At 51.1% G+C, this 25,911-nt stretch overlaps 9 protein-coding genes across 10 annotated transcripts; 7 read left to right on the top strand and 2 right to left on the bottom strand.

The window, feature by feature from the left end:
• Positions 1 to 2,450: 2,450 nt before the first annotated feature.
• On the top strand, positions 2,451 to 2,834 carry PV06_06194 (uncharacterized protein; the record flags this gene model as incomplete). The annotated part of the gene is made up of 1 exon (XM_016407279.1): positions 2,451 to 2,834. One exon carries the CDS (start codon positions 2,451 to 2,453, stop codon positions 2,832 to 2,834), a length of 384 nt encoding a protein of 127 aa, XP_016262883.1.
• On the bottom strand, positions 2,739 to 4,847 carry PV06_06193 (26S protease regulatory subunit 10B). The gene is made up of 3 exons (XM_016407278.1): positions 4,146 to 4,847; positions 3,712 to 4,098; positions 2,739 to 3,662 (listed from the first exon to the last, which is right to left on the bottom strand). The coding sequence occupies exons 1-3, from the start codon at positions 4,360 to 4,362 to the stop codon at positions 3,085 to 3,087; spliced, it is 1,182 nt and encodes a 393-aa protein (XP_016262882.1). The 5' UTR covers positions 4,363 to 4,847; the 3' UTR covers positions 2,739 to 3,084.
• Positions 4,848 to 5,192: 345 nt separating this feature from the next.
• Positions 5,193 to 6,614, top strand: PV06_06192 (enolase; the record flags this gene model as incomplete). The annotated part of the gene is made up of 3 exons (XM_016407277.1): positions 5,193 to 5,713; positions 5,765 to 6,205; positions 6,260 to 6,614. 3 exons carry the CDS (start codon positions 5,193 to 5,195, stop codon positions 6,612 to 6,614), a joined length of 1,317 nt encoding a protein of 438 aa, XP_016262881.1.
• Positions 6,615 to 7,185: 571 nt separating this feature from the next.
• On the top strand, positions 7,186 to 8,151 carry PV06_06191 (uncharacterized protein; the record flags this gene model as incomplete). The annotated part of the gene is made up of 3 exons (XM_016407276.1): positions 7,186 to 7,204; positions 7,294 to 7,385; positions 7,435 to 8,151. 3 exons carry the CDS (start codon positions 7,186 to 7,188, stop codon positions 8,149 to 8,151), a joined length of 828 nt encoding a protein of 275 aa, XP_016262880.1.
• A 552-nt stretch (positions 8,152 to 8,703) lies between these two features.
• PV06_06190 (uncharacterized protein) lies at positions 8,704 to 10,162 on the top strand (the record flags this gene model as incomplete). The annotated part of the gene is made up of 5 exons (XM_016407275.1): positions 8,704 to 9,297; positions 9,361 to 9,406; positions 9,470 to 9,813; positions 9,863 to 9,971; positions 10,026 to 10,162. The coding sequence occupies 5 exons, from the start codon at positions 8,704 to 8,706 to the stop codon at positions 10,160 to 10,162; spliced, it is 1,230 nt and encodes a 409-aa protein (XP_016262879.1).
• Positions 10,163 to 11,164: 1,002 nt separating this feature from the next.
• Positions 11,165 to 12,313, top strand: PV06_06189 (uncharacterized protein; the record flags this gene model as incomplete). Its single annotated transcript, XM_016407274.1, has 1 exon — positions 11,165 to 12,313. One exon carries the CDS (start codon positions 11,165 to 11,167, stop codon positions 12,311 to 12,313), a length of 1,149 nt encoding a protein of 382 aa, XP_016262878.1.
• A 518-nt stretch (positions 12,314 to 12,831) lies between these two features.
• On the top strand, positions 12,832 to 16,676 carry PV06_06188. Of its 2 annotated transcripts, XM_016407272.1 has the most exons (4): positions 12,832 to 13,331; positions 13,412 to 13,614; positions 13,682 to 13,829; positions 13,891 to 16,676. In XM_016407272.1, exons 2-4 carry the CDS (start codon positions 13,465 to 13,467, stop codon positions 16,227 to 16,229), a joined length of 2,637 nt encoding a protein of 878 aa, XP_016262876.1. In that variant the 5' UTR covers positions 12,832 to 13,331; positions 13,412 to 13,464; the 3' UTR covers positions 16,230 to 16,676. The 2 variants fall into 2 exon arrangements, with proteins under 2 accessions (XP_016262876.1, XP_016262877.1); XM_016407273.1 differs by lacking the exon at positions 12,832 to 13,331 and having other exon boundaries at positions 13,385 to 13,614.
• A 1,172-nt stretch (positions 16,677 to 17,848) lies between these two features.
• PV06_06187 (OPT family small oligopeptide transporter) lies at positions 17,849 to 20,149 on the bottom strand (the record flags this gene model as incomplete). Its single annotated transcript, XM_016407271.1, has 1 exon — positions 17,849 to 20,149. One exon carries the CDS (start codon positions 20,147 to 20,149, stop codon positions 17,849 to 17,851), a length of 2,301 nt encoding a protein of 766 aa, XP_016262875.1.
• A 705-nt stretch (positions 20,150 to 20,854) lies between these two features.
• PV06_06186 (uncharacterized protein) lies at positions 20,855 to 21,559 on the top strand (the record flags this gene model as incomplete). Its single annotated transcript, XM_016407270.1, has 1 exon — positions 20,855 to 21,559. One exon carries the CDS (start codon positions 20,855 to 20,857, stop codon positions 21,557 to 21,559), a length of 705 nt encoding a protein of 234 aa, XP_016262874.1.
• Between the last annotated feature and the right edge of the window lie 4,352 nt (positions 21,560 to 25,911).

Genomic DNA, 25,911 nt, shown 5'->3' with positions numbered 1-25,911 from the left:
ATCTTGCAGTTGTCAATGTCGTCGTTGAAGTCCATCTCCATACGATACAATGGGGGGAGAAGCGGCTCCTTTGCGTTTCGGCAAAAATACCTTATGCGGGGAACATGGTCCTTAGCACTAGCACTGCTCCGTATACCGTACTCGTACTCGTACAACCCAAGTAGTTCACCGACCAAGGTACGGAATACCATGATGCCTCACATTTTCTTGAATCTTCGCAGCGACTATGTGAAAATCCTTAGTGCACAAGGTGATCGATCGTGTTCGAAACAAGAAGCGCACCACCCTAGATGGGTATGGAGTGCTGGTAGTCATGATCGTGATCACAGACCGACTGCCCTACCGATCCCGGGACTTCTCACTTCCAACACCTTCATGGTCTGCTCGAACACTTTAATTTGTGCCCGCTCTCCGACATCTTGCTCGACCCATTCTGCAACCTTTTGGTTTTCTCCATCACTCATAAAGTGTCCATGAGATGTTGGCCCGGCATTAGCCCCTAGGACGAGCGTCCGAGACCCGACCTCGGTTGATCGTGCAAACATCCAGCGCATTACGCTGTCAATGATCCTGGCGGGCAGACTCGCTTCTCGTGCAAATGAAGAATGGCTCATCCCAGGGTTGACCAAGTTGATCACTACTGGCACCATGGACGTTGTTTTATGGCCCCCGAGACGCTTGACCAATTCGCGGATGAAGAGAACCTCTAAAAGCTTACTGATACAGTACCTGTTCGTTACCATTTAGTTGACAACATCAGCATATGGGCTTCAGATCCACGTATGCCAAGAAAAGAAAGAAAAGATGTCTTCGTGTGGACAGCAAGACTCACCATTCGAAAGCATTAAACCCTTTCTCAGTATTGAGGGCTTGGTATATGTCTGGCTCGTTGATCTGTTTGAATCTGGTGAACCGCAGACCATCCGAACTGACTATCACCAAGTGTGGTGAAGCATGCTCATATTTGTCCTTGGTCGCGGTCAATGTCGGCAAGAGCAGCATCCCAAGTAAGAGAGTGTTGACAACGTTGACCTGAATACTCTGCTCGAACCCCTCGACCAGCGTCCACCTCTGGGCACCAACGCCGGCATTCTCGACCAATACATCAAGGCGCGGGAGTCCCTTCTTGACTCGGTGCGCAAATTCAAGCGTTGAAGTGGTGCTGTTTAGGTCCAAGGGCCACACCTCGATTGCGTCGGCATCAGATCGATGCTTGATGCTTTGGACGATGTCTTCCTTTGCCTTCTCCCCCTTGGAGACTGTTCTGACTGCGAGAATAAGCTTTGCGCAGTTTAGTCTGTAAAAGTGCCGTGCGGCTTCCAGCCCAAGGCCGACATTTGAGCCAGTAACCACGACTATCTGGCCTGCGAAGTTTTGAGTAGGATATGCCGGAGTTTGGAAGAATTGCGAGTAGAAGATCGTTCCGATCGTCTTTCCCAACTCTAGCTCTATATGGAACTCTTCAGACATGGGGAAATTGGTTTCTGGTGATTTCGAGAACTTGAAAAACTGGTATGATATATCTGTGTTTCATCTCAAGCCGTACTCCGCCGGTGGAATTCGAGTAGGGTTTTGCAATACGCGTAGTTATCAAGGGATGGTGGTCTGGGCTGAGTTCTGACGCTGTACAGAACGAGCACGAATCACAAGATACTCGTACAAGCACTGACTATTAGTATTCTAGTCTCTAGGCCACACACGGGCACTAGACCCTTGCGCAGATGATATGCGACTATATCTCTATTTTTCATCGATGGAACGGGAGAACTCACGCCCGGGTTTGAGCAGGTCCTTGTAACAGGCCGGAGGAAACGACCTCCATGGAGATAGATACTCAGATCGGGTCAATACTGACCATGAGAATCAATGTAATAATTGTCCGCCGGGGCCACAGGCATACGAGTCTCGCCGTCGCGGTCGAACTCATGTCAGTATGATGAGAATCGACTCTCACAGTATCCGGACCAACGCGGACGAAATACGAGTACTTGCGGCCATAAGGTTCAGAGTATGTGAAGGAGCTTTTGCTGTGGCCCGACAGTTAAGATTGCTCGATGCTGATCTTGAGCCCAGGTGAAGATGACTAACATCTACGCGATACTGAGTTGGTGTTGCAATGATACGTCGTTCTAGTGACTTGTCGACAGGGTGAGTTTGTTTGTGACCAGGCTGAAAAAGACGCGTTCGCCACGCTGTTTTAGCGATCACGGCGTACTCTGTACAGCAAAAGCAGATAAAACTTGGTGTAAAGTGGCAATGAAGTCTTGGTACCGTACTGTTACGAGTACCTTGTAGCTGACTCGCTTCGACGACAGTATTGGCCTAGAGATACAGATCTTGTCAAATGCACGCCATATCGTAGGACCTAGATCATCACACCCCCATGCGCACATGTTGTTTTGACATTCGATCTGTGACCTAAAGGCAAGCAAAGGGGAGATGAGGAAGGGATGTTCCACGCTCTCATTCGAACTCATCACATTACCTCGCGCAAAAAGGTTGCCAGTCTCAAGACCGCAGCAAAGACTCACCAATGCTTCGCGCTTTTGCGATCAGGAGGCGTGCCGGGGGTGATGTACGTCCAGGGTCGTGAACGGACAGCCGTGCAGAAATGGGTCGACACGGTCCACGACTTACGGTACAAAGATTATCAGCTGGTCGCACCGGTGAAGGCTCTAGCTGAGTGTCAGGACAAGCCGCCCCAGATAACGGACGACGATAGTCCCGCAGGAACCTTGGTCGAAGTCGATTCGGTCAAGGAAATGGCAGCACAGATGGAAGTAAGAGGGTTACTGAGTTGGTGGCGTGTTGCAATGGGCTTTGCCCGTGAATGAAATTCATCCCGAGGAACTTGATCAACCTCTGGCGCCTTCTAGACCAAGGTGGTTCGCTGTTGGGATGTCCTGATGCATGCATTATCTATCAATTGTCGCACGGCCAGACCGAGCCATCCATTAGGCATCCATCTGATGCCACATGCAGATGTATCATCGCCACCTATATTACAGTGGCAAGGCACCATCGCCCACCGCAGGCCAGGTCAAGCTATGCGCCCGATAGAACCACGACCAGTGATAGGATGTTTTACAATTTCTGGTATTCCAGCTTGCCCTCAAGTTTCTTGGACTCGGCCACCTTCCTGACTGCCTTGTTGAAGTCATCCTGGTTGACAGCATCGCGGTAATCTTTGATAGCAAACAGGCCAGCCTCGGTCACAACATTTCTCAGATCAGCACCGTTGAGTCCATCACTCATCTTGACGACACTTTCAAAATCGATGTTGCCTTCCGTTACCACTCCGGCAGCGTGGATCTTGAGGATTTCCAATCGGCCCACCTCGTTGGGTAGAGGGATCTCGATCTTTCGATCCAATCTACCTGCTCGGAGCAAAGCTGGATCGAGAGTATCGGGACGGTTGGTGGCCATGATAATCTTGGTCTTCCCGAGATAGTCGAAGCCGTCCAATTGGTTCAGCAGCTCCATAAGGGTTCGCTGGATCTCTCGATCGGCGGAAGTTCCTTCACTGAAACGACGACCTCCAATGGCATCGATCTCGTCCATGAAAATAATGCACGGTTCGTGTTCTTTCGCATAGCCGAACATCTCTCGAATCAATCGAGCCGACTCGCCAATGTACTTGTCGACAATTGCAGATGATACCACTGCACGAACGTCAGCCTGGCCCGAACATGAGAGCAGAGTCGATCTTACCCTTCAAGAAATTAGTGTCTAGACTGCTTGCCACTGCTCTTGCTAATAACGTCTTTCCCGTTCCTGGTGGACCATAGAGTAGGACACCCTTCGGAGGCTTGATACCGACCCGCAAAAAGAGCTCGGGGTTCTTCAGCGGTAGTTCAATGACTTCTCGTAGTTCTCGTATCTGTTCATTAAGACCACCAATACCGGCGAATGATACCTGACCGGGATCTTCTAATGACATGTTGTAGACTAGAGGGTCGACTTCTCGAGGAAGCATGCGCATGATGGTAAGGGTTGTCATGTCCAGGGCCACTCGTGTGCCTTGCTTCAGCTTGGCTTTGTCGACCTTGGACCGACAACCGACGACATATCGGGGCCCTGACGATGCTTTGACGATGACTGCAACCGATGAGTATCAGAGACAAAATAGGTGTGGGCAAACATACATCTCTCTTCGTCCAGTTGTTTTAGCACTTCTCCAATGATTTGACCGACACTTTGTAAGGCTTTGATGTTTTCCTCTGTAGTTTCGAAATCTTTTTGGAGACCCTTGATGTCCATCCGCAGTGCTTTCAGTTTTGATTCCCATTCTCTTGACTGTAGTAACTTTTCCTTGTATTGTTGCAGGGCCTGTTGCCTCTCCGGATCTCCACCCCCGTCCATTGTGTGATTCGCAAAGGGGCAACGACAGTGATAGGAGGTTAAGTCCTTTCTGAACAGAGGATATATCGAGGAGGAGGAGAATTCGGAAGAGTTGGTGGAGTGTTCGGGATGGTTTGCGACGATAGGAATGTGGTGGATGTCAAATAAGTCAATCTGGACACTGATGTTGATGATGAAGCTTGCCGCAGGTACCAAAGGCTACGCGGCGAGGCCAGCAGAAGCGCCGCAAGGCTGGAGACCATGCCAGATCACGTGGGTCCCCCCAGCGAAATGCCGCCGGGCTTGAGGCTGCTACTACGGAGTACGAGGACCAATAGTGACGAGCGAGGGGCAACCAGAGCTCTCGGCGATCATTTTTCTGTCCCGCGCCTGGTCTCTCCCCTACCAAAAAGCCATCGTACAGTACTGTTGAGGGCGCTTTCAGCAATGTGATGCTCTTTACTCACATGCCCCACCAAGACAACAAAAAGTTGACTTGCTTTTCACTTCTCTCAGATTCACATCTTCCTTATTCCTCTTCAGTTACTCTGCCACAGATCAAGTGTACTGTAACCTACCTATCTTCCTCACTTCACTAAGCAAAGACTGCTGACCTATATTTCTCATCAGACCACTTGAAGTATTCAGTAAGTGACCCCCAATGGAGTACTAGCTGCCCAACCCAAATGCCAGCTACCTGCGCTTCCGTTTCTTATTTCACTCTGGCCCTCTGCACCTCCTTACCCTCTTCTTTTTTGCACTCTTTCCTTCAGCGGCTCTCATAAGTCATTCGTACCTTTATTGCAATTGTTTGCAATCAAAGTTCTGACAAAAATTGAAACACTGCAGCCATGCCGATTGTCAAGATCCACGCTCGTTCCGTCTACGACTCCCGGGGCAACCCGACAGTCGAGGTTGACGTTGTCACCGAGACCGGCCTCCACCGCGCCATTGTTCCTTCCGGTGCCTCTACTGGTCAACACGAAGCCTGCGAACTTCGAGACGGTGACAAGTCAAAATGGGGTGGAAAGGGTGTTCTCAAGGCTGTCGAGAACGTCAACTCCATCATTGGCCCAAAGCTCATTGAGAAGAACATTGACTGCGCCGACCAGTCTGCCGTGGACAAATTCTTGATCGAGCTTGACGGAACGGAGAACAAGACTAATCTGGGAGCAAATGCCATTCTAGGTGTCAGTCTTGCTGTTGCAAAGGCTGGCGCTGCCCAGAAGGGTGTCCCGCTCTATGCACATGTCTCCGATCTTGCAGGTACCAAGAAGCCATACGTGCTTCCGGTTCCCTTCATGAACGTTCTCAACGGTGGTTCCCACGCTGGTGGTCGTCTTGCATTCCAGGAATTCATGATCGTGCCTGAGTAAGTCCTGAACCTTGTATTTTTTGAGACTTCTCCTGATGAGCAATGCAGTCAAGCACCTACATTCTCCGAAGGTCTGCGATGGGGTGCAGAGGTCTACCAGAAGCTGAAGACTCTTGCCAAGAAGAAGTACGGACAATCTGCTGGCAACGTCGGCGACGAGGGCGGTGTCGCTCCTGACATTCAAACCCCCGAAGAGGCTCTGGACCTGATCACTGCTGCCATTGAGGAGGCTGGATACAAGGGCAAGATGAACATCGCCATGGATGTTGCTTCCAGCGAGTTCTACAAGGAGGATGAGAAGAAGTACGACCTGGACTTCAAGAACCCAGACAGCGACAAGAGCAAGTGGATCACTTACGAGCAATTGGCCGACATGTACAAGTCCCTGGCAACTAAGTATCCTATTGTGTCTATCGAAGATCCTTTCGCTGAGGATGACTGGGAGGCATGGAGCTACTTCTTCAAGACCTCCGACTTCCAGATTGTTGGGTAAGTAATCCTCCTGAACGAGTTGTGGAGACTTCTGCTGATCTGACTATTTAGTGACGACTTGACTGTGACTAATCCCAAGCGCATAAAGAGAGCCATCGAGTCCAAGGCTTGCAACGCCCTTCTCCTCAAGGTCAACCAAATTGGTACCCTCACAGAGTCCATTCAGGCGGCCAAGGACTCCTACGCTGCTGGCTGGGGTGTGATGGTCTCTCACCGTTCTGGTGAGACAGAAGATGTCACAATTGCCGACATTGTCGTTGGTATCCGAGCCGGCGAGATCAAGACTGGTGCACCAGCACGTTCTGAGCGTCTAGCCAAGCTCAACCAAATTCTTCGCATCGAGGAAGAACTCGGTTCCAATGCCATCTACGCTGGTACCAACTTCCGCAAATCTGTCACCTTGTAAACAAGGCTTGCAGAGTTGTTGCGCACCAGGCACAGCTGGGCAAAAGTTCGTTTTGATAGTCTATTCTAGGAAGCGCAAAAGGACACAGTTCGTTATGCGACAGTGGTAGCATTGGAGATTATGAATACAATGAAGTCACGGAGAGGGTTGAAATATGAGTCTCTAAACGTAAACGTACCACGATTCCTTTAATCAACGGTGCCGACCTCAATCTACCTGGGTGTCTAGGTATCTACGAGTACCTAGGTAAGGCTGGTAAGTACGTGAGGTATTTTGTATTCGTAGATCTACGGAGTATTTCTCACACAATTGGTTACGTCAGTTCTTGGGCAAGGCACCGGTTTGGGCCGCTTGCGGCTTGGCGCATAGACGGCATTTTCGTAGATCGCCTCCTGCGAACACCAGAGATAAAATTAATTATCCATGATTCCGCCTACGTAAGGAATCTCTCTATTGTTCTCGCATACACTGTCGTCGACAGCGACTTCCTAACAATTACGCGACACTTCTTGTCATCAGACACATTCCTGTTGATTATTGTCAAACTACCATAACCTGCGCACAACGGATCATGGCTCCCTCAAAGTGGGGTGAGTAGTGAACATCCCTTTGTGGGGGATTCGCCTCCTTCCCAACTGCGGTGTTTATAGATGAATTGTGGCTAATGACCATTTTATAGACGAGGAATCCGAAGAATCATCATCTGAGGAGTCTGTAGACGTCCCTATCGCCGCCCGACGCAAGTTTGCAGATGAAGAAGATTCCGACGATGTAAATATTCCATTGCTCCGGCGCATGGCGAGAGACTAATAGATCGTAGGTCGCTGAAAACTGGGACGAAGAGGAAGACTCCGATGTCGAAAGAGAAAAGGCCGCAAAGGCTGCCGCAGCCAAGGCCAAGGCAGACGCTGAAGCCGCTGCTAACAAGAAGTCAAAATCTCAGCGAATAGAGGAGCACAGAGAAGCCAACCGACGGAAACGTCTCGAAGAGGATGGTGACGACAGTTCAGATGAAGACGAGGCGGACAGACGGGCACGTCTACGCCAGACGGAACAAGATGCCGACTTGAAGCATGCACAAGATCTTTTTGCGGACGTGGGCATGGGACCAAAGTCTCGCTCGGCTCCTAACAAGGCCCTAATAATCGAAGACAAAGAGAACCCTGGTCAGACGATTGATCTGTCCACCCTCTCCATGTTCAAGCCAGCGACCAAGGCACAATTTGACACTCTTTCAGCCACCCTGGTCCCTCTGCTCAAACAATCCTCCAACAAGCCACATTACCCCATCTGGATGTCGACTTTTGTAAAGCAAATCTGTGCCGACATGCCAAGTTCTGAGATCAAGAAAGCTGCCAGTGCCTTGACAGCGCTCAGCAACGAGAAGATGAAGGAGGAGAAAGCTCAAGAGAAGGGTGGCAAGAAGAGCAAAGCCGCAAAGACGAAATCCAGTCTTGCAGCAACCAGGGATGTGGGTAGAGGAGTTGCAGATGTTACGAGTTATGACGATGGCCTAGAGGAGGACGACTTCATGTGATGTGGGATATGATTCAAGTTTGGCCAATTTCTGCTTCTTTATTTTCGTTCAGGCCATTCATTGCAGGAGCTTGCTTGATTAATGTGACATAGCGTCCAAGAATAGACAGCTCGGCTTTCCATTCAAAGCATGAATAGATATACAACGAGAACGACATCTCTAGGTTTTGTTTGTAGCCCTATTTAGCACACTCCAGTATCTGGATACATGAGTTTTATTGACGACATTTTTCTGTCTTGTTGCGGTTGAGTCAATTCGGCTTCGTGCATGGAATATAAAATCTTTGTGCTTCGTGAGAACATAATTGTTATCGACTTTTGTGTTTTTTAACCGCTCATCTATGGCCGAGGTGAACCACACTTCAATTGTAATTATCAAGTTCCTCGATAACGTCGCACTACATTTACACTGTCAACCTTGTCGAGAGTAAGGGTTGGCCAAAGCCAACTCCAAATTTTGACGTGTAGTGGTCTCAATATCAGGATAGCAAACAAAGCCGAGGCTTTGGAACTTTTGCTTCAAACAAAGGACGATCCGGAGTTGGATTTCGACATGTCGGCCGATGCTGGTGTTGCTCTTGACAGAGACCGTCACGTCAAATACTGGAAACGATGTGCACAATTGCTACCAGAACAGTACACCGCAGGGGAGTCAAATCGTATGAGTTTCGGCTTCTTCATTGTGGCTGCCCTGGATCTTCTTGATGCCCTGGAGACCGCGACTACACCTGAAGAAAGGCAAAGTTGGATTGAATGGATCTACGCATGTCAGGTCCCTTTTACGGGGGGATTTCGAGGCTTCACAGGTACCAATCTGGGGGGCATGAGAACTCCGCACAACTGGCACTGGGACTCAGCGAGCCTACCCAACACATACTTCGCCCTGGCCACACTACTTATGCTCGGGGACGACATGAATAGGGTCAAGAGAAAAGAATGCATTGAGTGGGTGAGAAGTCTGCAAAGACAAAATGGCAGTTTTGGTGAAACTTTAGGCGAGGACGATGTCATTGAAGGCGGCGACGACCCGAGGCTGTGCATGTGCGCTCTGGGTACGTTGTGCATCTTGCAAGGTAGGGGACTGGATGGTGGCAGTGAGAGTCTGATAGATGCGACGAAGTTGAAAGAGTACATTTTGAATTGCCAGGTGAGCTCGATCGATCTGAGACCCTCGGTAGCAATCGAGATGCTGATAATCAATCTACCTCAGAGCCACGACGGCGGAATCGCTCAGCAGCCGTTGCTGGAGGCACATTGTACGTGTCCCATCTAGCCTCATGGCACCTGCAAAGATGAGCACTAGGCTAACATAGTGACAGCGGGTTTGAACTACTGTGGAATTGCGACACTATCTTTCCTTGGACTTTTACAAAATCCGCCCGTACCTGCCTACGAGGTTGCGGGCCAAACTGGACTCGATACAGAGGCATGTATAAAGTGGATGCTCGATCGGCAGACGACATGGGTAGAAGAAGAAGACGAGGATGAGGATGAGGACGAGGACGAAGAAGACGATGTTGCTCATAATTCTGCTGAGCAGCAGATCTCATCCTCTGTTGAGGCAGATCCATCGAGGCTACAGAAGACGATTGCCGGATTCTGCGGTAGATGTGGGAAGATGGCTGATACATGTTATTGCTTCTGGAATGCAGGAGCTTTGGCTGTAAGTGTGCGCTGTGGCAGTATCCCTTGCTATTGACTGATCCGCATAGATCCTACAACGACAGCACCTTGTTGACATCGAAGCCTTGAGATATTACCTTCTCGGAAAGGTTGCACATTTAATAGGAGGCTTTGCCAAAGCCCCTGGCGAACTCCCTGGTACGTTGGTGAGATTATGAGGGTAAAGTGGCTGCTGACGTGTTGGGTATCTAGACCTGTTGCATTCATATACAGGTCTAGCAGCTCTGGCCATTTACGGAGAGCCGGGCCTAAAGGCACTCGATCCTACCTTTTGTTTTAGTCGAAAATCAGTAGAAAAGCTCAAGGATGTCGCATGGCGATCGAGTTGACAGATGCGCAAGTGACGAGATGACTGCATTAAGTCAATGTATGTTATCCCTTGACGATTTTCGCCCTCGCCACAAGCCTAGGCGGTGTCCTGGTACCAGCGGCGAATATCAGGCCAAAGCACGGATGTAGCGACTACAAGAGTCGAACGGGGAGGGTCATTGAGTGAAAACATACGGAGTACGGAGTACAGAGTACGATAGTCTTCCTCATGAGGCTTCGGAATTCTAGGGTGATGAGGCCGTGCAAGGGTTGTGCCCCATTAGCCTTGATTCGCTCGGCGATCGCGCTCAGCCATGATGGCATCATCCACAGACCGCAGTGGCCAGATTCCGTCGGCGACATCATTAAAAATCACCTTGACACACCATCCGACGACGATCAGGATATGAACGTGATGCGTGTAGCTACGATGAAGCCTTCAAAAGTTTCATGACCAGCAAAGCGAAGTAGCCAAGCCATGGCTGAAACAACCAGCGAGTATGAAAAGCTGATGCAAAGACAATCAGGACAGAATAAAATTCACAGCTAACGGGATCCCAGGCAAAAGAATTGACTGCCGAGCGATCAAAGAAGGCTGAAGCCGTGGATTCTGGGGACAGAGACGCATCCGCCGCTGGCCACTGGTGGGAACTGGCAGTCAATCATCCCTGTCAGCCACCTATCTTGATAAGCACTAGCTATTCTTAGCGACCAAGCCATTCCCCGGAGCGATAATGACTTTTCTGCTTCTTCAGATCCTCTTGGGAGCACATGGCTACCTGTATCTACTGTAGGCAGCCCACGGCCCCTCAGACTCCTGGCCTTCACTCTTTCAAGACTCGGTCATACAAATGAACTCGTCACCATATACGGAGTACACCGTACATCTCACCTTCTTCTCACAGCTTGCTTGTTTGCACTGATCCTAATCACAATACCATACACGTACACATTCGAAGGGACGAACTAGACTGTCTGGAACACCTCGCACTGTCTGACGCCATCGCCAGCGACTCGTCACGATGCCGAAGAGAACGCTTTTTACCAACATCACACCTCTACCCCCACAAGTCTCGCGAGAAGTTGCGATAGCCATGCTTCATAATCACGATGAAATGATCGAACTCAATCCCCTGGTCATCGAACATCACCCCATAAAGACCCCGAGAGATGCCCCGGCCGATGAATTCCTTGATTGCGTCTGGCAAGAATTGACCGACTCTGTAAACCTAGGGGTAATGAAGTCGAAAGTCAGCTATAAGGCATGTTTCCATGACACACCATATGGACTTCAGACACACATCTATGCACCTACCGGGCTAGATATCAGGGAAAAGTGGTCAATAGGTGGCACGCTGCCTGGCGAGCCACCAGAAGCTAGAGAACTGGGTGTCGAAGTGCCGAGACAAGGATTATATCTGAGGGAAGACTGTGATATGCGATGCAATAGAATGCTCTCCGGGTTTGTTCGAAAGAACCTCGACAACGCCCACAAAGTGCTGGTTGAGCGCATTATGAAGAAAGCTGAGCGAGTCGAGGAACATGTGCAGAACAATGGCGGACCACCAGTGACGCCAGCCAGTCCAATGCACCAATTCCAGCCTGGCTCACACATGGCCAAGTCACAACTTCTCAGCACTCCAATTGACCGACCTTTGTCTCCGCAGATGCTCTCGCCTCAACAAGATCTCGGCTGGCAGGGAATGGCGAACCACCCCGCCTTCCGTACGGACGACAAGCGCATGAGCAGTTATGGCCCTCCGGCATACAATATACCACAAAACGGCATGGGCTACTATGCTCAGATACATCAGCCCCCACAAGGGGCCAAGTCATTTGTGGCCGAATTGCCTGGGTCGACCTATCATACGGCACACCTCGCACCGCCGAATGACTACAACCCTCGCGCCAACAATCGCATGTCCATGGTTTCGGAATTGTCAAGTTCGGACGCCACACAGAGGGGATCACCAAATCCGCAAGCCAACTCTGATCGGATGAGTACGATTTCAGACATGACGACCCAGTATCGGTATAGCACGCAGTATGGGCACAGCACTAGCCAGTCCGAATCGTCTGGACCTTCAGACCGCTACAGTATGCTCTCCGAGCTGCCCTCTCAGCACCAAGAGCAACCACTAGATACCAGGAGTGCGTCTCCATCGCGATGATACCATTGTAAGGAGCTGGCCGCGAACTGATCTGACGAAGCTAAGAGAAAATGTGTATGATATAGATGACAAGCGTATGTCTTTTTGAGCAAGGCGTTCTGGAAGACTGGGTTGTTTGGCAGTCAACGTATTAGTTTTTGAGCGAGAATTCCTTAATTTTTCAATGGAGATTTGAATCGAAAGTCCGATTGCTTGATCTTGTCTCGGTTCCCGAGTGTCGACAGTCGATAGATCTTGGAAACCGGACAATCAGACGAGGATGCAATTTGTGTGGTGGTGTTGGGCTGCGTATCATGCACAAATTTGTTCGTGTCCGTCGGTGGCAATACTTATATTAAAAATCAATGAAGAACCAGCCAGATGGCCAGAGATGATAAAGGTGCTCAACAATGCCTTGCACAATGTGATGATGAACGGATTCAGGCGACATACGGATACAATTCTGTGCATATCTACTTGTACTCCGTAAGAATCGGCCTATTTTATTGTGCTAAGTATCCTTAGGCCTCTCGCTAGACAGACAAATTTCCTCCACCACCCGCAAGCCTCCCGTCGTTCGACCATTGAGCAATTGCTCCGCGGACCCTTTGTGTAAAAGTACTACTGTACGTACTTCGTACTCGTACACATACCAGGACCCTGATCTGAAGACTGATCGTCCTCTGACTCGTTGTCTTGCGCCTCGTCATCTTTAATGCCATCTTAATGCCATCTCATTTTGCGGAGAAGGCATAGAGAAATTCCTCGTCGTCTATCTGTGGTCGCATGTCCTCCCTATCCATACCATCAAACTCCTTCTTCGCTTGCAAGTCTCGCGACCTCACCACTACTTTTCCCTCGCCGGGACGAAACGCGTTCCTCGCAAGGTTCACAGAAGGCCCTCCCACCCACATCCACATGTTACCCTCACCGGCAACCACCCGCATGAACTCGTCTGCGAAAGTATACTACTGTGCTGTCGCCTCAAGGGATGCAAGCCCCCAGGACTAGAGCAGAGCTGCAGCAACAGAAAGCAAAAGTACATACACACATCCACCCTATACCGCCCTCGAGAACAAGAAGAAGAGCCGGCACTGACTTAGATTGCGCGCCCAACAGCTTGCGAACTCGTATTCAGAACTGCTGGAGTGAGTGTTTCGCCGCAGCCTTGCATGTCCGGCTACTCAATTAACCGGCCATGCAGACAATTTGCGTCCAAAGAACTCAAAAACGTCGGGAATTACACTGTCGGGAAACTCATTGGCAAGGGTTCTTTTGGCAAAGTATACCTTGCCAGACACAACCTCATCAATGGCTCCAAGGTACGTTCTGACGAGTGATATACCACGGGGAGCGAGAACTATTTTTCTCATTGCGAGGTATATATAGGTCGTCCTCAAGGCGTCGAACAAGGAAGACGCAAACCTTGCGCGAGAGATCCATCATCACCGCCAATTCATCCACCCCCATATCGCGCGACTATACGAAGTTATAATAACAGAGACACACGTCTGGTTGGTTTTGGAATACTGTCCCGGTATGCTTTGCGCGCCCACATAAAGTAAAGGAACACTATCACTGAACATGTATGCCGATAGGTGACGAACTATACAATTATTTGTGCAGAAACGGGGCACTTCCGGTCGAGACTGTACAGAAGATCTTCACTCAGCTGGTCGGAGCCGTTGCATATATACATAGCAAATCTTGCGTCCATCGCGATCTGAAGCTGGAAAATGTTCTGCTGGACAAGCACGACAATGTCAAGTTGTGCGATTTCGGTTTCACCAGGGAATACGAGGGCAAGGCCAACTACCTGCAGACCTTTTGCGGAACGGTATGCTACAGTGCGCCGGAGATGCTGAAAGGTGAAAAGTACGCGGGTGAAAAGGTCGATGTCTGGAGTCTGGGTATCATTCTCTATGCACTCCTCAAAGGGGAACTTCCCTTCGACGAAGACGATGACGCAGCAACGAAGGCAAAAATATTGAAGGATGACCCAGTCTACCCGGACACATTTCCGGAAGCGGCGCAAACCCTGATATCGAAACTGCTGTCTAAGAGACCGCTGTACAGACCTACATTGTCAGATATCCTTGCGGATCCTTTCCTCGCTGAACATGCACCGGCGCAGCAGGCCATATTAAAACTGTCTCAACCCGCCGCCTTCACGACCCAGTTGGAAAAAGACACGCTGGAGCGAATGCGAGCTGCCGGTGTCGATATCGACAAGGTTATAGAGAATGTTCTTGCTCAGCGCTGTGACGGCTTATCCGGGTGGTGGTCGTTATTAATCGAGAAGGAGACGAGGAAGCAAGCACGACGAGAACGGAAGCGGAAAGAGAAAGAAGCGGAGATGAAACTGCTCAGGCGGCTCAGTGGTGCGAGTAGTCGTGTTGAGAGGATCGCACCGACGTTGGTGGAGGTTGACGAAGAAGGAACACATACAGGATCGCATGCAGAGACGCAGTCACGCCGCAGCAGTAGCCGAGGACGGACACAGCGGAGAAGTACACCTCAGATACTCGTCAGCGACTTACCACAGCTTCCAGAAGGTGATGTTGTACGCTCGGCGAATTCGGCCACACCACCGCCACCGATCGACAAGGATTCAATGCGCTCGCACAGTGGTTCGCGGCCTCCTCTCCCGCCGAAGGAACGCAGCCGACGGAGCAGTACTCTGCAGATGGTCTCGACAAACCCAGACCTGCTTGGACCTGGAAATGGAATCGCGAAAAGGCGTGGGGTTAAACTACGCAACCGGCAATTCCTGAACCAACTCACAGCCTTGAAACATTGGTTTGTCGAGTCTACGAAGAAGGCCAAGTCGCCGGTACGGCCCAGGGGAGATAAGTTTCTGAATGGCAATACTGCTCCGGGGATCGGGCAGAACTCCAAGAGTACATCCGCTCTCGACCGAACAAGCCGCAACTACGCTCCTCCGGTCTCTCGAAGGTCATCCTATGGCGCCGCTTTGACGCCTGTGGCATCGAACTCGAACTCTGGTCCTGTGATTGCCATCAAAACATCGGGTTCTCGTATCGACGCCGCGCGTGTCAGGTCTCACCGCAACTCACTTTCTCCTTCGCCGCTGACACCACGCTCTTCGTTCAATCGGCGCAGCTCCACCGGGCTCCGCGGCCGCAAGTCTACTTCGTCGTCGGTAAGTTCGATTCGGAGCATGCCTCGCCACGCAAGTCACAGCAAAGCATCAAGCCAGAGCAGCAACAGTCTGGACACGATCCACAGCCCTGGAACTCGCAGCGCCGCGAGGAGTCCGCACTCCTCCATCAAGGTACTGCCGAACACGCCGGTTGGGAGTGCATTCCCCAGCAACGTGCGCATCATCCGAACACCGAACGGACCGGAGGCGAGCCTACAACCGCGCCCGCTATCGGGAATACGTGATGAAGGATTACCTGGCACTCCGAATCATTTCGGAGGAGTCATGTTTGCAAAGAAGAAACGAAGTCCGTTCAAAGGGCCCATGTTGAACAGTTCACTCTTTGGTGCCGGCGTTCCTTCCAGTTTCGGTAGTCCCGCAATCGCGGGCTCCGGTATCCACCACCCCAGAAGTCGAGAAGGTAGTGATGGTAAGATGAACCTCGCTTTGGGATTTGGATTTACAGGTGCTGGTGCTGGTGCTGGTGCTGGTGCAGGAGGAGGACTAGGGAGACGATCCAGTAGTGGTCGTGGAAAGGGCGGGAGACGGAAAAGTCAAATTATTGAAGAGGAAGAGGAGGAAGAGGAAGAGGGGAGAGAAGTAGAAGAAGAAGGTGAACCATCAGACGAAGTTGAAGAGGTGGATGCGTTCCAAGCGGTCGAGTTGGGAAAAGGTGAGAGAGTACAGAGTATCACTATTTGGAACGACGGCGAAGATCAAGATGAAGTTGGAGATTTGGTGAGTGGATTGAAGAATTTCAACAAAGTCATGTGAAAAAAGAACATGTACGGAGTGAGGATTTCATGTATGGTTGCGACGACTGTCTGAAACCATTTCTGTTCAGGTGACTGTCAATACGGCATTTACACCGTTTCTGAAGATGTTGGATGTGATTGTTGTAATGAACCTTTCGAAGAGATGGGGACTATGCATCTACCTGGGTACGTCTTGAGTAGGTCTTGAGCACCTTTGGAGGACTTGCGAAAGACCTTGTATATAAACAAAACGATTTGATGAACAGTGATGTCGAGGGGCGTGTTGTGCTCTGGTATTTTTCCCCAAGATTGGTTTTGGTTTGGTTTGGTTCATATATGGTATATGTCCCAAGGGGAAAAATCATACTTGGTATATACCAAGGTATATATATAGTCGCTACCTCCAATTGAGCGTCAGACGTTCAATGTCTTTGTTCAGCACCTTCATAGAAACACTGGAAGCTCTGAATGTAAAAGATTCAAGCTCGATTCCACCTGCTTTCAAACCCTGCACGTCAAGTCGAGGGTCGTCTTTGCTTCTCTCTTTCGACTGCGTATTGAAGAACCATCGATCCGTGAATTGTCCAGCCTCGTCGCATGCCACTTCGCAACTTCCATGACAAGGACCCTTGGTGCCACCGAAATCGCAAAAGTGAGCTTGCAAATGTGAAGGCATTGGCCAAAGCCTGGGATCTGCCCATGTCATTTTTCCACTGCCCTGATTTCGGAAGCACCATGTCGGATGGCTGTGTCCAACGCATAGCCAGTCGTCAGGAAGTGGTCCCAATAAAATTTTCTCCAAACATCGCTCTCCCCGGAGAAAACAAGGTCCTACGACTTGGTAAGCGTCTTGATGGTCTACTACGGGCCGCAACACGATAGGCACACTTTACGCCAACCAGCCACGCCAATCATACCCCCATCTTACCTACAACAATTTAAAAGAGAGAGAACTCTTCGAGAGTATAAAAGTCAAGAAGCGAAAGATATCTTACCAACCTTGATAACTTACCAAACTCGTCGAGGGTCGTTGAATACTCGCGAGGTGACTGTTGTTCATCATTAGTAGTAATCGTATCAAAAATTAATGTATTTACTCGAGTCTATCGTGTTCACAATAACAACAGCCCTTGTTGAAGAGACACCAAATTTAATAGGGAGTTTTGTTGAGAAATCATAGCGGCGTCGCTCCCTTCCCTGAATGGAAGTGGCAAAGGATGAAGCACAGTTCCGGGCATCTATACATATATATATATACACTCCGTACCATCCTCGAACTGTCATCGGCCCCCACCACTTTTTCGCTAAATCTCATCGCTCATCGTTCTGCTTCTGCTCTGCGCCCCAATGACTTGACTATGTTTTTGGTCGAATCGCTCCCTCGTCCGCTCTCTTATCCTCCCTCGGTCTCCGCCGAACTGAAAGGGTGTGTCTAGCCGAAACACGCCCCCCCGGGGGTACCTTGGAAGTCCACGGACCATTGGTACTGATGACTAATGGGGTGTTGGCGAACCGACGAGGATTCGAGACAGGAGCCAATCTGGTCCGAGTGACCACTTGATATTTACCGATTAAAATACGGGCTCCTGGTTCACCGTCAAGTTCTACATCCCCTCGTAAGCGCCGTGCTAAACCGGACTACCAGACTTTGAACCCAAAGGTCTGACCGTCGGCAAGGGTGAAAAACGGCGTCCCCTTGGCGTCCGCGGTGCGTTTGTAGACATTGTTCCCCCACCAGTCCAGCGTGGCGCCGGGCAGGTCCAGGCAGAAGAAGATGACCAGTCCGGCCAGGGCCACGCCGACGTCCAACCCGGCGGACAGCACGTAGTTGTACTTGAGATACCAACCCAGGGCGCGTCGCTTGATGACGCCGTTGAAAAGGTAGCCCACGAGGGCCCACGAGGCGTAGTTTAGGCCGGTCGCCGGCGGGATGTTGACCGGCCCGGTGAACATGATCGGGACGTGGACCAGCCTCCAGTACGACGAGGGGTACTTATTCGCCATCAGGTACACCGGGATGGGCAGGAGGGCGCCGACGAGGAAAAAGTAGAGCACGGGGTGGTAGAGATGTCCCCGAGAGAAGAGCCGTTGCGGGCCAATGACGCCAAAGATGATCGAAGAGGAGAACTGGACCCTGGCCGACGGACACGTCAGGCCGAACCCCTGGTCCTCTTCGCAGAGGTCGTGGATGGACGTCAGCATCCAGCGTAACACGCCGCCCTGAACAATTGCAGACAAGACCGTGCCGTACGTCTGCGCCCAGAACAGAGTCCGGGGCGGTATCCTCATGTATTGGCCCAGCTTCAAGTCCCGTGAGAAGTGGAGGCCCTGGCTAGTCAGCATGTCGCCGAAAACCTTGACCATCATCATGGCAATCGGGCGACCCGGGAGCATGTAGCCACTGACGAATTCGGTGATGGTGTTCAACGCCACATGCTGGTTGGTGATTCCCATGATGATTCCCTGGGGTAAGAATGTTGCCGTGCCAAGGGAGACTGCAACGATGAACCCCCACCAGGGCAACCGAGTGTCGTACAGAGAAGTGGTGAGGATGCCCATGAGGAAAAAGGCCACCCCAATGCAAAGATACCACCAGTCTGGAGTCTGAGCATAATTCTCCCGGACCTGCCGCAGGTAACCGGGGGCAGCACCATACTGGGGGTCCTTGAATCGACGATATATGTCCTTCCCATGCCACAAAGCCGTGTGGACGAACATCGCCGTGACGGCCGCAAACGAGAGGCCAAAGAAGATGGTGTACGCGATGGGCATATAAAGCGGGGAATATTCCTTGTATGCTGCTTCATCGAGTTGAAAGTTGGAGGTGAGCACCCTGGTGACGTTGTAAGAGCTGCCGGTGTTGTCGAAGACGTTGGATGACAGCATTGGCATGTACTTTCCGAACCAGGTATTTGTGTAGTAGAGGATGGGCAGGATCAGCCAGAAAAAGAATACCACCGAACCCATCGTGTTGGCTTCCACATACCACGGCGTCAGCAATGGCGACAAGTTGTACGTGGTGATTTGCGACCAATCGAACGTGATGGGAATCATGCCGAGCCCTTGCTTGTAGCCAAACAGCTGGTTGACCACCACGTTGTCGGGTCGAATCCAGCAGATCCACGTGAAGGTGCTAAGGGCAGTGAACAAGTAGCCCGGGAGCCAGAACCAGGCGAAGGAGGCGAGGAAAGCGTAGAAGAAGAACCTGTACCTGGAGATGGTCCACCCACTGACAAAGTCGCCCGGACCTCTCTCACGATGGAGCGTCTGGAACAAGACTGCATTGGCCAGGGTCTGCGGCCAAGTGATGTAGGATGGATCGACCACCCAGCGACGCGTGAGCCCGGCAATTCCGTAGCCCACGCTCTGCGTCGACAGTATGGTGAGGAAAATATACCCATAGGACAAAGATTGCCCGTACCACTTGGCCTGAGCCACCAGAATGTTCGTTACATAGGCGTGGCTGCCAACGAGAGAGACCACGATTGTCACCAGGGCGTGCTCCTTCTTGTTCCACGGAGACGGGTTGAGGTTGAAATGCCAGCTCCCGCCGAGGCCAATGCGCCAGTCGGGGACCACTTGATCCCACAACAGTCCCAGGGGGTGAGTTACGAGCTGGGCGACGATCGAAGTCACAACGATCATTGGAAAACGTAGGGAAAAGAACATGTTGACTGCGCCGAACACAATGACGAACACGGTTGTGAGGACCCACATCCGCACAGTGTTGCAGGGAATGCTCGGGTCATCGTCTGCGGGAATGGAGCATAGCACTTCTGCAGGGATATGGCCAGACGTCTCTGGCGGTAATGGTACGTCAATGACAGTTGCTGCAGCGTCGACCTCGTCAATCATGTTCCCCGATGTCTCCTTTGCTTTTCGTTCGTCGTTGTCGTGCAGGTGGTTGCCTTGAGAAAGGATCTCAGGGTGGGAAGACATTTTGAGACGGTGGAGTACAGAAGAATAATGCTCTCTCAGCTGTGAGTGACCTGTGCAAGATCAGACCATCACTCTTTCCACCGTTGCTCGACGGTCACCGGGGAACATCGCATTTATAAAGGGAGGACGGCACGTCCAAGATGAGGCGGATGGAGATGGCCGGACGAGCAGATCGACCACTCCTTCATCCCGCGGGCAGCTCACCCCCTACGCAACAATCCTTATCTTTCAACTATTACGTTGTTCTTCGCGTGATCGATGATACAATACAGTAGCTGGGGAACTCTGATACAAGCTGATTGACTGAATGTGACGATGTTTTGGGGTTCGGAATGCCAAGCTTGGACGGAGTAGAAATATCTTCGGACTAAGAGCTCGGAATGAGAAAGATGATCTTCGGATTAAAATATCGGACTGAGAAATGAGTTTCGGATTACGAGGTCGGATTGAGAAATGGAACGAGATAAGGAGAAGATGGTCTGGTGAAGTCCTCGCTGACGGACCTGTCCGTATCAAAAGGCGGTTTCTGGCATTCCGTGTCTCTTGTAGCGGACATATCAAGAGATTTCTACTACGAAGCCCCGACATTAAATAGACGGCGAGCGCCATCTGAATCCTTCTCACCAGCTCCTGCCTTTTCGAGCTCCACTGGTTCTATCGACGAATGACAGCAGCGAGTGATTTGTCCAACGCCCCGACGTCAAGATGGATAAGGGATGGAAGCCAACAGTCGCCATAACAGTGGGATATATGACCGACCCACGTCCATACGCACTTGCCGTAGCCATGGCGGGCGGGGTTCCTCTCGTGGTATTTCCTGGCCAGAAAGACATCACCCTGGGCTCCGAAGTCGACAGTGTCGTTCTGGCCGGAGGGGCATCGGTCCATCCCGGGCGCTACGGGCAAGAATTCGACCCCAGTATCAAACGCAGCGTGGACGAGGCTCGGGACCGGCTGGAATTTTCCGTCCTCGAGATAGCACGGAGGCGCAACCTGCCTGTGTTGGGCATATGCCGGGGGTTGCAAGTCATCAACGTGTTCTTCGGCGGGACGCTCCATCAAAACCTGGCCGGGGCGAAGATGTGCATCGCCGGGGCCCATCGACCAGACGAGGCTCGTAATCATCTCGCCCACACGGTCACCCCGACCGAGGGAAGGCTGAAAGCCGTTCTGGGTGCGCACCCGATTCGTGTCAACAGCATCCATCGCCAAGGTGTGGCCATTTTGGGCGACGGACTCCACATCACGGCCAGGGCAGACGATGGAGTGGTGGAAGGAGTCGAAACTGGAGATGGCCAGATCGTGGCCGTCCAATGGCATCCGGAAGAACTTGTTGGGACCCATCCACACGCAGATGCGATATTCACTGATCTGATCGGTCGCGTCATGAGCAGTAAGCAGGCTTTCTGACCGTGGAAAGCGACAGGGCAGAGAAATGGACGCAGGGGTCTCTCGTGCGCTCAGACTTGACGATGCACGGAGTAAACATATGACATAATCATCGAACAAGGTGGATATTAACTGGTGGTGGTGGTGTCCAGGAGAACAACCAGATTGACTAGAGCGTTTCTAGTTAGCTCCGGAATAAAAATGACAGACCTCGGCTTCGATAAGGAGTATTTAATCCGTAGTAACACTACGGAGTATATATAATTTTGTTACGCTCACTCATTTTTTTGGATTTCCATAATAAGACGTAATATTTTCTGAAAGTACTATACGTAGGGTTTTTCTTTTTATTATTAGCTATTATGAGGCAAAGCTAAAGAGGGTAAATTGACACCTGTCTGGCTAATAGACTGGAAGGAGGTCCGCAATCCTGGAAGTCATGGGTGTTACATTTAAGAAGCATAGGTTCGCCAATGACCGGTGGCGGAATCCACATTGGTACGGTATCTCGCCCGGCCTTTGCGCCATCCTGACTCGCCCGGCGCTCGACCAGCTTTCTCGCTCCCAGCTATTGACGACGCCCAACCTTTTTTGTGCGGATCAGAACCTCTCAATAGCACTCCCCGGTCGTCTGTTGACTATCATTTTTCCATCGTCCCAACACCTCGCAGATGATCACTTCGCGTGAGTGACAAGCATGGAAACTAAGACGCGATACCATTCTTCCGCATCGCCCCAACAGCAACAGGCGCCCCTGTATCAATGTCGACCTTGTCCCTTCGCTGCCCTTGATACGAACCCCTCGCCCGGAAGAACCAGTCTGTGGTAATTATGATGGCGATGATGACATAGACAGCTGAAATGTAATTCATGGCTAGTATTGTCAGCGGAAGAGAACATGGTCGCCTCTGCTGAATATTCGGAGCAACTCACTGCTGGCTTCGGCTGGCATATAAGCTGGGAATGAGAAGATCACCACCGAGAACAGAGTCCAAAGTAGGAGGACCCAGTTTGCCACCAGGCCGGCGGTCCCGAACCAATACGGACCATGGGTGATGTTTTGCCGTCCTCTGAGCAGCAGACAGACCACTGGAATGCTGTAGCTGATATACAGCAAAGTAATGGTCGCTGTGATAACCCTGTGCATTTTCAGTAATGGCAACGTGGAGCAATCGAAAAATGATTAGGGCCGGCACACTTACGAACCAAGAGCTGCGCTGCTACCAAGGTATAGGAAGCCGACCAACGCGTCGATGGCACAGCTGGCGCTATGGGCGTTGATGGGTGCATCCAAATCGTGGTTGACCCTCTTCAGATACCTCGAGAATGGTAGTCCGTCATCTCGAGCGAAGCTCCAACAGAGGCGAGCTTGCCAGGTGTGACATGCAATCTGGCATCCAACAGCAGTCAGAACGATGAGGACCTCCAGACCAACGGCGCCAGCTTGATTGACAGCCTGTCTAAAGATTTCGATGATCGGCACTAAAGTGGGAGTGGCAGTCACTGTGCCCAGATCCGTTATACTAAACATCATCGCCACGCTGAACACCCAGGAGGTGACAAAGCCAATGCATACGGTGCCCATGATGGCCAGTGGAATGCGGCTTTCGGGGTGCCTTATTTCCTCGGCAAGATGGGTGGCACAGTCGATGGCAGCGAAGGGCCAACTAGTGTTGATCAGTCCCACGAGGAACGCCATCGCATTCGACTCCCATCCCGTGTTATTGATGAACTCGGCAAAGACGAATCTGGCGGGCTGAAAAGTGTGGGCACAAGCTGGCACGGTAATGATAATGATCAAAAAGCCACCCAGCGAGGCGTAGAACCCGGCCGTTGCGATTCTCGGTAGCGCCTTGCCCCAAAGGTTGAAGAAATAAAGTGCAAGATTCCAGATTTGGTATGTCACCACAACGTGCCATGGCTGGATGACACTGTCCTCGAGGTGTAAGTACTGCAAAACCTTGGTCAGAGGGAGTATTTGGCCACTTACAAATGAGGATGCGTAAGCTGCCATAAGCCCACGATGGCAGAACCCATGGCGAGGGAGATGGACGCTGAAGTGAAGATTGAGCCGCACCAGGCGGTCCACCCAGTCAAATAGCTGGCGATCGGAGCATATCGAGGCGATGCAATCTCTTTAGTCCAATAGTACTGGCCTCCCGCATTTGGGTAGGCACTGGATAACTCGGCAAGTGTCATACCAACAGCCACCGAGACCGCCGCCAGGAGTATTAGACCATAAATCAGGAGTACCGGTCCTCCAGAGTTGATGCCCGTGATCATGCCGGCGGAAATACCAAACCACGAATTGGTCAATGAGAATCCAACAGCAAGGAGAGACCACACGGAGAACTTGCGACGGAGGTCCTGCACGTAGCCCATCTCAGCCAAGCGCAGGGCATCGTGCTCAATCTCCGTCTCCTTTGGGTGTGAGGCCATGTCGCACCCGGCTGACGCTTGCGCCGAGATCGGCTCTTTCTCGACCATCTTGAAGTGCCACAGAACAGTATGGAAGACTTGAACACTTGAGGAGTGGGGAACAAGGAATTGAAGGAGAACCAGAAATACCGACGAGAAATGTGGTTGTTTAACATCGCGACCAGGACTCAGGTGAGAAACATATAGGTTATATGTGGCCAGTGCCTCACGAATCTATATCTCAAGTATCCGTCTTAGAGTCAGCCACCGCGGCACAGTTCGTCATATACAAGGCGTTAGTGAATTCAACAACCTGGGGCAAAAGGCATTACAATGGCTGTTTGCTTGCGCCCCACATTTTGCTCTCGTTTTGTGGAGATGCGCGATGCCTTTGGCTTGGCTGCTTTCTGGACGTAGTAGAGAGAGAATACCCGTCACAATTATCCGACACGAACCCCAGTATCCGACCGACGTTGTACGGATATCGTGGGAGCGATCTCCCGACGAGCAAATAGCTCGAGGTTCATATCCATTCACCTTAATCCTGAGCCACCTGATTAAATGTTAGGTCAAAAGCGTTGTTGTCCAAGAGGCCGCGAAAATCAGTGTTCATAGCGTAGAGTTCGTCGTCAGCGTCACCTAGCATGTTGAGAAAGGCCCAATCAATATTGGACGACTGATCGTCGTTTCGCAATATGCTTTCGGATGTCGGTAGTACTTCAAGAGTCGAAAAATTGCTGCTTCGGGGATCAGGAGATGCGTTCCCCGCCCCTTGAGTCTGTTCCGAAGCTAAGACAGCTCCCTGTATTGGTCGAGCGATACTGCTGACTGGGTTGGGCTCTAAACCTTGTCTTTCGCCGATTCCAAAGTCTTCGTGATAACAGTTAGCCATAGACAAGAGGCCCCTCAGATTATCCTCTGGGTGTATTATGGGACATGCAAACAGACCTTTCGTTAATCTTTCTTTGGATTTTCCTGCATGCTTCCAGTTGCTTCCTAGAATGGACAACCACTTGATGCACATTGTCAAACAGCGCGTGATCGTCCTCTCGTCTATCCGGCCTCGATTTACTTGCCTATAGTGGGACAAGGTGCTGGCAGTCGTAAAAATGGGAAAGATTAGATCGCAAGGGAATCTTTGCAAATTCTCGACGTGAATCTCGAGAATCTGACAGACTTTCTCTGCAGCCGAGAAGCTGACTTCGAGAGGCAGGGATTCGGTGGGAATAGACTGGGCTGGGAGCCACCCTTGTTCCTGCCAGTAGGAGTAAAAGGGGCGGTGGACCATGATCATAGTCGTCCACGTCCACTACAGATCGCCGTCAGAAATTTAAACAGACACCACGACTGATTTACGAAATTGAAGACTTACCACAGCATTTGTGACCAAGGATGGAGGACAGGCTTTCCTTCCTAATATGTCCACTTGCAGATCACTTCTAGGCGTGATGAGCAAGGCGTAGTAGTCGTTCAACTCTTGCCACAGCTCTGTTCGGAGCTGCTCGGCTGCTTGTAGGTTGCTTCGAATAGTCTCGCGACCCTCGCGCGAGTATATCTGGCGGGCCACTTTTTCCATTATTTTGGTGAGTTTTACAGTTGAATGAAAACCGGAAATCGCGTAAGACTTTGTTGTAGTCAAGGAGTTGGTGTTCGGCAGTCGGAAGTGGAGGAGTTGATACTCATCCGACTCGGTCACCAAAGGAAAATTGGCATTCGAATCTTCCGACCTCAGTAAGACCGGTTTCCCCAGCTCGCAAGCAATCATCTTATCCAGCACAAAGAGATTCCACCATAGCCGTGACGCGATCTGAGCAGAAGTCGAGTCTTCGTCAGCAGCCTTAGCTTTGTGTAAGTCTAGCTCAATGGCCATACCCGATGCGAGGCTACACAGCATGAATGCGTTCGATGACTCTGCGGACCCGTGCTGCTGGAGTGCTAATATCGCCAGAGCTTGG

The sequence above is a fragment of the Exophiala oligosperma genome (genome assembly GCF_000835515.1).
Source record: "Exophiala oligosperma strain CBS 72588 unplaced genomic scaffold supercont1.5, whole genome shotgun sequence".
Taxonomy (NCBI): domain Eukaryota; kingdom Fungi; phylum Ascomycota; class Eurotiomycetes; order Chaetothyriales; family Herpotrichiellaceae; genus Exophiala; species Exophiala oligosperma.
This window is presented reverse-complemented; position numbering and strand designations above follow the sequence as displayed.

What these genes read in the sequence shown, in the direction of transcription:
- PV06_06193 (XM_016407278.1), bottom strand. Translation starts at nt 4,362, where the DNA reads ATGGACGGGGGTGGAGATCCGGAGAGGCAACAGGCCCTGCAACAATAC. An exon ending in ACAACTGGACGAAGAGAGAT is followed by an intron (nt 4,099 to 4,145) that starts GTATGTTTGCCC and finishes CATCGGTTGCAG; the next exon opens with TCATCGTCAAAGCATCGTCA. An exon ending in AGACACTAATTTCTTGAAGG is followed by an intron (nt 3,663 to 3,711) that starts GTAAGATCGACT and finishes ACGTTCGTGCAG; the next exon opens with TGGTATCATCTGCAATTGTC.
- PV06_06188 (XM_016407272.1), top strand. Translation starts at nt 13,465, where the DNA reads ATGTCCGGCTACTCAATTAACCGGCCATGCAGACAATTTGCGTCCAAA. An exon ending in ACCTCATCAATGGCTCCAAG is followed by an intron (nt 13,615 to 13,681) that starts GTACGTTCTGAC and finishes AGGTATATATAG; the next exon opens with GTCGTCCTCAAGGCGTCGAA. An exon ending in GGTTTTGGAATACTGTCCCG is followed by an intron (nt 13,830 to 13,890) that starts GTATGCTTTGCG and finishes GTATGCCGATAG; the next exon opens with GTGACGAACTATACAATTAT.